Source organism: Aphis gossypii, chromosome 1 (genome assembly GCF_020184175.1).
Source record: "Aphis gossypii isolate Hap1 chromosome 1, ASM2018417v2, whole genome shotgun sequence".
Taxonomy (NCBI): domain Eukaryota; kingdom Metazoa; phylum Arthropoda; class Insecta; order Hemiptera; family Aphididae; genus Aphis; species Aphis gossypii.
Window position 1 is genome coordinate 3,136,944 of NC_065530.1, and position 11,552 is coordinate 3,148,495.

At 25.6% G+C, this 11,552-nt stretch overlaps 2 protein-coding genes across 2 annotated transcripts; one reads left to right on the forward strand and one right to left on the reverse strand.

The window, feature by feature from the left end:
• Positions 1–2,427: 2,427 nt before the first annotated feature.
• On the reverse strand, positions 2,428–6,941 carry LOC114123220 (MICOS complex subunit Mic60-like). Its single transcript, XM_027986118.2, has 15 exons — positions 6,778–6,941; positions 6,610–6,707; positions 6,283–6,525; positions 6,136–6,185; positions 5,914–5,985; positions 5,119–5,193; positions 4,869–5,006; positions 4,673–4,811; positions 4,403–4,607; positions 4,198–4,335; positions 3,999–4,124; positions 3,460–3,688; positions 3,246–3,389; positions 2,862–3,147; positions 2,428–2,783 (listed from the first exon to the last, which is right to left on the reverse strand). Exons 1-15 carry the CDS (start codon positions 6,802–6,804, stop codon positions 2,609–2,611), a joined length of 2,145 nt encoding a protein of 714 aa, XP_027841919.2. The 5' UTR covers positions 6,805–6,941; the 3' UTR covers positions 2,428–2,608.
• A 116-nt stretch (positions 6,942–7,057) lies between these two features.
• Positions 7,058–10,688, forward strand: LOC114123227 (RING-type E3 ubiquitin-protein ligase PPIL2). Its single transcript, XM_027986126.2, has 10 exons — positions 7,058–7,274; positions 7,385–7,595; positions 7,664–7,807; positions 7,863–8,028; positions 8,098–8,246; positions 8,313–8,436; positions 8,512–8,812; positions 8,934–9,123; positions 9,217–9,389; positions 9,999–10,688. The coding sequence occupies exons 1-10, from the start codon at positions 7,243–7,245 to the stop codon at positions 10,072–10,074; spliced, it is 1,566 nt and encodes a 521-aa protein (XP_027841927.1). The 5' UTR covers positions 7,058–7,242; the 3' UTR covers positions 10,075–10,688.
• Positions 10,689–11,552: the final 864 nt, after the last annotated feature.

An 11,552-nucleotide genomic window follows, 5' to 3' on the forward strand; every position in this document is an offset into this window, starting at 1 on the left:
GTTTTTTTATAACTCTTCAATTACTCTTATTCTAAAATGACCAGTGTCAAGTGGCAATTATTTAATGCCAAATAGTAAATATTTGACTTAAATATTTTTAAAATTAAATGTCGATTTAGGGTTTAAAGAAAATTTCATAATTTGTTCTTTTAATTATTTAAAAATAAATAAAGTTTGTTGTATAGATGTATAATAGTATAATCCGCCTTTGCCCGGTAAAAATTAACAAATATATTTTATATAATATGCTATAGAATATATTGGTGTACCTACTGTACCTCAGATTCCTAATTTTACAGTTAGATCTTTATTAATTTATTCAATCGACCACTTGATATATGAATTTTCGAACATGATTCAAAACTTTAAATTACTCTAACCTTTTTTGATATCACTAAAAACAATCTTTGAAATTTTCGTTAAATTAAAATTAGTTTATAAGTTTTTGAGTCTAAGTTACAAACTTAAGGAAATTGTTTTTAGTTGTATATTTTATTAACAATAATTGACTAATTATTATTTTCTGTTTAAAAATAAAAATTCTTATGACAATGCAAGGCAATTTTGATAATCTATATCAATTTTATTTTTATAACCAATGGCAATCCTATATAATATGTAAAAAAAAAACCATTGAAACATTATGTAATTTATGTTATAACCATATATATAGTAACAACCTATCAAAGGGTTAGTTAAACAAAGAAAGGAACATTCCTTGAGTATCAAGAAGTATGAGTGAAGAATTTAGTGCCAATTAGTTCAGTATTTTATTTTTATATAATATACATTTTCATTTATAAGAATACAATAACACTAAAGATAAAAATTATTCTACAAATTTAGTTTTAGATCCATCATTAATACTCACCATGTAACATACCTATAAGTAATATTTTACTTGGTTACCATTGAACAGAATAACTATTGGAAACTAATACTATTTTTGACTTAGTGATGGGCAGCACCAACTAATGACTAACGACTTAGTCGGTAGTAAACAATAAGAAAATAAGTAGGTTATTGACATTGACTAATCACTACCGAATAAAACCAACCAACGAATAATAAACCAACTAATGAATCATTTTTCATTTTTCTAATGAATAAAATAAAAATAAAATGAATAAAAGCAGGGGAAATAATGAGTGCCAAAAAGAATCGGCTAGATCCAAAAAATTTAGATGTTTTAATTTTTTTAAACAAAAATTTAAAAGAATTAGCATAGACATAATATTGCTATTGTCTTTTTGTGTTTTATTTAAATAAAAGATAAAATTTCATTACTATAAAAAGTACTTACAATATTTTTTCTTGTAAAAATATCTAATTATGCTAATGAACCATTAAATACATTTATTTATTAGCTTTAAGATAAATATTTATTTTTGGTGGTAATATCATAAGTTGAAAAATTTCTTCTTTAGTTATTTAGTCGGTTTTCGTTAGTTACCTAGTCGTTTTTTTAAAAGTTAAAAGTCGTTAGTCATTTTTCATTAGTTAATAGTCATCAGTTGTTTTTTGTTAGTGTTAGTCATTAAGCAGTTTGTTGTTAGTTGGCCATGATAATAGTAAATTTGTAACCAATTGTTAGTCGGTTTTTTGGAGTAAAATATAACTATTAGTCGGTTATTTAAATTATTCGGTTGTGCCCATCACTATAAATTTTTTGTTCACAAACATTTTTGTTTAGTTGTATCATATATCTTTTAAATTAGGCGTGGATCCAGGGGGGGGGGTAAGGATCGAGGATCTATTCTGGATCTGTGCTTGGTGTAGCAGTGTATTACAGTAATTTAAAATTATAATATTAAAAACCAAAAACAAATTAATTTTTTTCATATTTAGAAATGAATAAATAATATAATAAGTCGAGATGGTTTTGATGGTAAGGAAGAATTAACCCAATGATTATGTTTGTCATTTTGCAGTTTTCACCCAGTGCATATTATGTCTCTTTTCTAAAAATAACATAAAAAATTGCTCCCATATTATACTTATACATTCAAATGGTGTAAAACTATATACATTAAAACATGCGCTTAATTACACTAAATAATAATAAAATAACATTCAAAACTACGAAGGGAATAATAAACCAGTTACTTTAAATATATGTGGGTGACAAATGACAATACAGAGTCAACATATGTTAATGAATTTTTTTTCAAGACAGAAAATCCTAATATAAGTTCATCAAATTATTAAAATGTCAAGCAAAATTATAATTCAAATACTGAGATAGATGACTTTATACAGATTGTGATTATGTTCTCTTTCTAGTAGATTTGTATAGTTACATTTGCTTACTATTCTGATAAAAAGTGGCATCAAACCATCTATTAAAAACCTATTCATTTTGAGTAATGTAAACTATCAAAATATTTATGTAAGTGGTAAATAATTTATAACTATTTTCCAGTGAAATATAATTAAAATATTTATTTACATTGGAACTTGACATAGAGCGTAAATTGAAGTAATAAACAGAACATTTATAACAAATACATAATAAGTAAGCCTATCAAAATAGAAACATTTATTATTATGATTTCTAATTACTCGGCTACTGGTGATATTAAAACAACAGATACATTTCAATTGCCATTTACAGATGAATAAGATTTGTTTGTAGTGTAAGACAATAGTAGATCAACAGCTTGATTGTTTCCAAAAAAACTGTGGCTTCTTTTATCCATTCTTTGGCAACAACTCGTGAGCATCCTGTTAGCAAGTTTAAATACCGCAATGCTTGTAAAATATTGTCCCTATCAACACAGTACCTGCAGCATGATAAAAAGTAGAATTATATTTGATACAAATGTTTTATAAATATTTATTGTTAAATTGTTTATAAGTACCTCGCTCTTTCAACAATTTCATAAGTGTTTAATTCTAAAGGATCAAATTCTTCATTGTTCACTTCATTAGGCGAAATATGTGAATGATGGACAACAAAGAGACTAGCCAAATAACTGAATGCCATTAAAGGTAAGCTGAAACTATCATCAGGAATAAGAGCAGTTTCGTATACTCTTTTTTCTACTTGGTTAAAATTTTCTTTTAATTGGCCTTTAGATAAAACACCATTTTCAAGAGCTTTGAGCGGAACAGCGCTCACTACTTCTTCTACAATTGAATCTGAAGCTAAAAAAATACATCACAACATGATTACAAACTCAATCCATAGATTGTGTTATGAATTTATAATAAACACATAAAAAATACTTCAAATCTAGTAATACCTCCTAATTTTTTGATAGCATTTATTTGATCTTTTACATTGATTGGTTGCTCGTTGTCTGAACTACCAAGAGAAGATTTCAAAAATTTGCTTGCTTCCCAAATTGACTTATTGGCAAACAGCTTTTTTTCTTTTTCAACTTCTTCTATAATACATAGATTAATTTTATTTCTTTTAACATTATTTGACAACAGTTATATCTTATATTTAATTACTGGTTAAATTATTAACAACATTTTGAAGTTCAGATTTCAAAGAATTCAACTGTGATTGGTACTTTTGACGTTCTAGTTTTTCTATAGCTGATAGTTCTTGGCGTACTCTGTTTTCAAATTCTTCTTTGGTGAAGTCAACAGCTTTGGTTATAAGGTCTGCATGAGCTTTCTTATGTGCCTTCAATTGTTCTTTTAAGTCTTCATCAACGCTGATGTTAAATTGATTTAACTAGAATATAAATGAGTATAATTAGTCAACCATTTTAATCAGTGATGATTAACTTATCAATGCATATATTATAGTGAAAGGATAACAAAATTAGTTCTGTAAAGGATTACTGTTTATAAAATAAGATGAAAATAAATTATTAGATATGTTTTTCATTTGTGTAACACGCAATTTTCAATTCTTAGTACAATGATTTACTGTCCTAAATATAAATTAAAATTTCCAGTATGTTATACGGTTATTTTAATGGATGTTAATTAATTTTTCGTAGAAAATAGAAAACTATATATATTTATTATTTTAGTCATACCTGGTGTTTAAATTGTTCATCTAATTGATGTATTTCTGAATTTAAACGTGAGTTCATCTCATTAATAGTTTCAACATTCAAAAAATCTGAATTCATCGCATTGTTTATTTTACGGTCTAAATTTGCCTATGTAAAAAATTTGATGTTAAAAATCACTTGTACAAAGTTAAATATTTTAAAATTTAATTTATATACTTACTTCTTGTTTGGAAAGATTGTCTTTATAATAGTTTAGTTTTTTTAATGCATACAGAAGAAATATATCAAAATCATTATTGTTTACGTTAATTTTGTGTTGAGTTATATCTGAACCTGGAAATAATGATTCGAATTCAGCCTGTAGAAAAAAAAAATAATTTATATGTTAATTAATATTTTTTTTTGTCTACAATATAAAAAATTACAATTAAGCTTGCTTGTGCTTCACTGATGTTGGACTTATATTTATTTATGTAACCCAATTTATGTTCTACATTTTCCAATTTTATACTGGCATTTTTTAGTTCTTCTAATGCTTCATTAGTTCTGTGTATAGTCTTAGCTAATTTATCAGAAGTTTCCTCAAATTTAGAATTGTTTAAAAGTTTTTGTTTTTCTAATATTTCTTTCCTAAAACATGAGCATATAAGAATCATCTAATACAAACATTTTCGATTTTATGAAATTGATAATACCTGTGATTACTTGCATTTTCATATGCATTGTTATAAATCTTATTTTTATTATCTTCAAGGATTTGTAGCTTAAAACTTAAGTTTGGATCTATGTTTTCTGTAGTACTCTTGATGAGTTCATAAACTTTTTCATAATAATCTATTTTACATAAAAATATATTAATGAATGAATAAAATTGAATATTTGAATATTTACCATTTATTGCTTCAGTCGCACTTTTTAAAGCGCTAATACCTAGAGAAGAATTTTTGATAATTTCAGTTTCCAGTTCTTCTAACGTATATTGGTGAGGCGGTGAATTAAGTGGTGCTGGTGGAAGTTCTTGAAGTTTTTCTAAACAACATTAAGCTTTAATTTGAAAAAAGTAGAATACTATACTACATAATAATAAATGTATAATAAATAGACTACAATAGACAATAATACAAAAATTAAATAAATATACCTGCAGGTGGTTTAGTCTGTACAACATTAGTTTTGATGGATTCATTCTGTGGTTGGTTTTTAGATTGCTTGGGTTCTAAAAAAAAAGTACTAAATTATTGATATTTAATTTAGTTATTATTAAAGGATTTGGAACTTTTTGCATTTGCATGTTTTATTGTGGTGGTCATAAATTAGGTTTTCTAGGTAATATAATAATTTGTTTAATAAAATGTATAAATGAAATAGCAAGTTTTAATTTGCATATATTATGAAATATCTTTTAAGAAATATATTTGAATATTTGTTAGAATATCGGTACAGTTTTTACATTTAATTACTTTTATGTGATAAATTTAGTATTTTATTTTTTAATAAATGAGATTACTATTAAGAATTGCACGAATAGAAACTTAATGAATTCTAGGTGTTATATTTTAGAGAGTAAGTTTTACAATGTTTGTTTATTTCAGAAGTTAGTATATCATATCTGAATCCAACACTCGGTATTTTTAAATCAAAATATACCTATAATATTGTTATAAATATTTAAGATAACAAACAATAATCCTATTTATTATATATACATTATACCTATACCTGAGTTAGGTTAAACAATTAAAATTATTCATCAATTATTACTTAGGTAATATTAAATTTCAATTATTTTTGATATTTGGAATTTTTTAAATACTATACATATAGAGGATTTTTTTTTCAAATAAAAAGTACTAATTTACTGGATATTTTAAAGATTTTTAACACAATAAGTCCCGTAACCTATTTATTAGTAAATTATAATACATTGAATTATAACCTTGTTTTTCTTTTGGTATGCTTTGTTCATTATTTGAAACAGATGATGGAAAACTATTGATACTTGATTTAACTAGAAAAAAACATTTCATAGATAGGTGATAAATTGGTAATCCATAAAATAGAATTAGCTTATTTAAAAAAAAAAGAAGAAAACTATGAACTTTAAATTCACATCAGACTATAATTTATTAACTATAAAAAAATTTAAAATAGTATTTACTTTGGTCTACAGTTTTTTCCACAACACTTTGTTTTTGATCAATGCCAATACTGTAAAAAATAAATCATATTTTAATTAGTTACCTTAATTTTCATAAAGATTATAAGAATAATGAATATTCTCCATGAAATTAAAAATATGACTTGCCTTTCTTTTATTGACTTAACTTGCTGTGCAACTTTACAAACTATACGGCCTCCTATCTTTTTGCTTTGATCTATAAATTCTGTATCTTCAAACAAACAGACTTTAATAAATTTGTCAGCGCCTGGTATATTATTTGTTAGAAGCTCTCTAAATTTAGGATCAGTTTTTGAATAGACAACTATTCCTGCTGTGCCCATAACACCAGTAAGTACAGTGCCCATTACATAAAACAAAAATCGAGATCTGAAACACCAAGTATCAATCAGAAATCAAAAGCTCAAACTATTAACATTGCATTAATTATATTTCATCCTAGTCTAATATTACTTGGGTTTGACTTCATTGGTTGATGTGTTGATAGCACGTAGTTGATGGCCAAAAGTTTCAAAATTTACAGCCTTCTGTCTAGTCAAAAGTGATCCGACCTGTAAACAATTATTGATATTTTAGATATTGCAGTATAGATCATTTTAAACACTCAACAAATGCACTTACGGTATTTAATCGAGGTATTTTATACATCTTTTGTATTGAAAATCAAAATGTTTAACAGATAATTGAGAAAAAAAATATTAGTATTTAACCCGAATGAACTCAACTTAGTGTTTGAGTATTAAGTCTTTGAGAAAAGTAAGTCGATATGTGTTTGATAAAAATTGATAAGAACATTATATTCCGTGATAATAAAATGTCAGTGAAAAAATGTCACAAAAAAAAAATTATTATCAATTTATCATAGATAGCAACAACTCTTATTTCATTTCATTATTATTATCTATGACCATTATCCACCTTGTTTATAGTTTTCTATTATTTTATTAAATTTGAAATACTGAATACAAGTCACAGATGACAAATTGACAATAAAATATTTATTATATTATAGTATTAAAGTAATATTTACTAGTAGGTAGTGTTTTTGTAAATTTTTGATTTTGTTGTTAAAATAAATCATTTGAAATGGGTAAGAGACAGCATCAGAAGGATAAAATGTAAGTTTTTGTCGTTTAATCGTTAAAACATGTACCATATAGACTACCTTTCTATCAACTACATTAATTAAATTTACATAATTATTGTATTACATATTTTCAATTTCTAGGTACCTTACGTACACAGAATGGTCTACACTGTATGGTGGAAAAAGACCAGGCATTGAAAAGCCAAAATTTGCACGATTACCGTTTGATCATTGTTGTCTATCACTTGTCGCTTTCAAGACACCATACTGTGACCCTGATGGTAATATTTTTGAATATGAAGCATTACTTGAATACATAAAACAATTTAAACACAACCCAGTGACAGGAAAGGTAATTATATTGTATTTAACATTTATTTTGTTTTACATAATTATCATAAATTGTTCTATATATTTTAGCCTATTGAGTTGAAAAAATTAATTAAATTGAATTTCCATCGTAACGCAGCAGGAGAGTATCATTGTCCAGTCTTATTCAAAGCCTTAACTAAACATTCACATATTGTAGCAATTAAAACAACCGGAAATGTTTTTTCGTACGAGGTAAATAATTGAAATTATTTTTTGCTTAATTTATTTTAAATGTTTGTATTTTTAGGCTATAGATCAATTGAACATTAAAACAAAAAACTGGAAAGATCTTTTAACAGATGAACCGTTCTTGCGTAAAGATATGATTACTCTTCAAGATCCAACTAATTTAACAAAATTTAACATCGCAAAATTTTATCATGTTGTAAAAAAAATTAAAGTTGTAGATCCTGGTAAAAATAGTTAATATTATAATACATTTCATAATATATTTACTATAAACAGTTTATTTAATATTTTAGATGAAGAAGCACAATCTAAAGACCCAGAAGGGCGTTTAAAATCAGTGTCGAAAACTACAAGAGATATATTGGATACTTTGGATCGAGATTACAAGGAACCAGAAAAAAGAGTTGTAGAAGTAGCACAAAAACCTGATAAATTAAATACTGTAAATATCAAATAATAATATTGAAATAATTTAGATTTTCCATTAACAGATAATCCTTTTTTTAAGGCTCATTACTCTACTGGTCGTGTAGCTGCTAGCTTTACATCGACCGCAATGGTTCCAGTATTGGAACATGAATCAGCTATTATAGAAGAGAATGAAATCCGATTTGAACGTATAAAAAAAAAGGGTGAGCTTGATGTTTCTAAATTGTTGCTTAAAAAAATATTGAAAAATTATAATTGATAATTGTTTATGTTTGCAGGTTATGTTCGATTAACTACTAATTATGGACCATTAAATTTGGAACTATTTTGTAAAGAAGTACCTAAAACATGTGAAAATTTTATAAAACTTTGTCAAAAAGATTATTACAATGGTACAAAATTCCATCGATCTATTCGTAATTTTATGGTTCAGGGAGGTGATCCAACAGGTACCGGTAAAGGTGGTGAATCATATTGGGGACAGCCTTTTGAAGATGAATTTAAACAAAATTTAAATCACTCTGGTCGAGGAATATTATCCATGGCTAATTCTGGTCCTGATACAAATAAATCACAATTGTTAGTATTCTACATAAATTTAAATATTTTAATTAGTAGTATTTTATTAAATATTGCTTATTGATGTTACATAAATAGATATAAATATGAAATCAATAATACACGTGTTCAATTGTTATAGTTTTATTACATACCGTTCATGTAAACATTTGGACAACAAACATACAGTGTTTGGACGTATAGTAGGAGGTTTTGAAACGCTTAATGCAATTGAAGAAGTCGAAGTGGATAATAAAGATCGGCCAATTACTGATATTAATATATTGCAAACTCATGTATTTGTTGATCCATTTCAAGAAGTTGATGATAAGGTATAAATCTTAAATAGTTTGATATAATTATGTTAACTTAAGTGTTGGTATTAAATAATCATTATATTATTGTTTTTGATTTTTTCTATATAGATTGCAGAAGAAAGGCAAGAGGCATTAATAAATACACCTGGAACTAGTATAGCTTCAACTGTACGGACAGAAGAAAATAAAATATCAAGTGTAGCAATTCCAGGAGTTAAACTCAAAACATTTAAATCTGGAGTAGGGAAATACATCAATCCTTCAGCTTTACAAAAAAACAAGTAATTTTTTTTATTTTAAATTGACTTTAAGAGGGTGTCATCAATTGTTTTTTTCTCTTGCTGGCCCAAGTGTTGTGTACAATATAGATAAAACAAATTCATGCAAAATAATTTTTATATGTAAATGTGTTTTATCTCTTGGGTTTGAAAAAAAACATATTGACATTCTCTTAAGAGGACACAACACCTGCATGTGTTGTCTCCGTCTTACAAGTGTGTAATATAGCAAATTTACGCTCAGCAGATCACTTTTAGCTTCATTAGTTTAAAAATTAGAGTGAATAGGTTTATTATAAAACTCGATAGTTAGAACATTATCTGTATTTGTATGTTGGGTTTTTTTACGATAGTTTAATTTTTTAGCAAGTTATGTGTATATGATACTGCATAAATTAAAAATGCTCATAACTTGTTTAAAAACTGAATAATTGTAAAAAACCAACATACAAAGAAGAACTTTTTTACTAGAATTAATAATTATCTCAATATATTTCCAATGTATATTTTATGATGCATAGCTAAAGCAATTATATTTTGATCCAAAGTACATATTTTTTTCAATAAAGTGATTCTTATTTTGTATTATAATAAATGTTTCTATTTTTTTAGGATTGAAAATGATGAATTGCCTAACAAAAAAAAGAAAGTTGTTGGTTATGATTTTCATGGATTTAATAATTGGTGATTTCAGAAATTATTAATATTATATAACATTAATTTTTCATGTATATAACTGATTTTAAATATTATAAAACTTACTATAATTGTAAAGCTTATAATATATTATAAGCTATTTAGTTTGGAATATATTTTGATAAATTAACTCATTGTAATGCATATTTTTGAAGAAATTTCTTAAATGATTTTCCTATTTCTTGTTGTTTTCTTGAAATCTTGATTTTAGTATAACAATATTTGTATATTATGTTTATAAACATTTATTATTGGATTTACTGGAATTAATTTTTGGTAGAACAATAATTGTATATTTTTTTATAAGACTTTTATTTAATATACCTTCATTATTTTACTATAATGTCGGATTTTAAGAAGGGTCTTATAGCTTACATATATTCGTCTCGAGCCAAAGTTTTAAATAAGCTAACCGGTTTTATTTTATTCAGTAAAAATAATTCTAGTATATAAATAATGTTAAATCATTAATATTTTAATATAGAAAAAATGTGTCTGAATAAAAAAGAAATTATTTTTGCGGAGTAAGTAGGTAATAAAAAATTTAAAAATTATTATAAATTAAAATAATATTGATTTGTAAATAAATCGTATACCTATAATTTATATTGATGTACAATTAATATAACAACCAGTATTTAAAAACATTTAAATTATAAAATGAGTGAGGTGGAAATGGTAATTTGATAAAATGTAAATAGATATTTTCTTGTAAGTGATTTTTTTTTTTACTCCTTTGGGCCGGTCAAAACCTTTCCTCCTCTTTATTGAAAACTGACATGATGCTGCTGTCGAAACGAGCACAAAATGTATTATTAGGTCTATTTTTTACAAGATAAGATTTCATTTGATAATTTTGAATAAATTTATTGTCAAATCACATAATATATTGAAAAAATACCAGACATTTTTAAATGAAGTTTATCTCTTATTAAAATTATTCAATAATTTAAATGTATAAAAATGAAGCGTATTTTCAGTAACAATAAATCGTGTTTTTCTCGTTTCGGCAAAATTACAGCCTTTTTTAACCGACTAGTATAATGTATGACTTGTACCTACTTAAAATCGATTGCAATTATTACTAAATTTTATAGAAGTATTGTAATATTAAACAGCTGCCGAATAAATCGGTTTGGAGTGATAAATTAAAAAACGTTAGCCGTTTGGTTTCGCCAGTAACATTCCGTGATCGTTTTTTAACCACATTCGGACGATTTTTTTTTATTCTACTCCCATTGTTAACGTCATGAAAATTAAGATAAACATTTTTTTTTTTTGTAACGGCAAGTCTTACCTCCAGGATATTCTTGCCGGGGGGATATGAATTTTCCTAGTATAATTTTACCCCCGGTAAAAATATCCTAGGATAACTTTACCTCCGGTAAGGATATTCTAGGCTTATTATACCGGGAGAGGGTACGGTTTTCCTAGTCATATTTTACCCCCGTAAGAATATTCTAGGATATT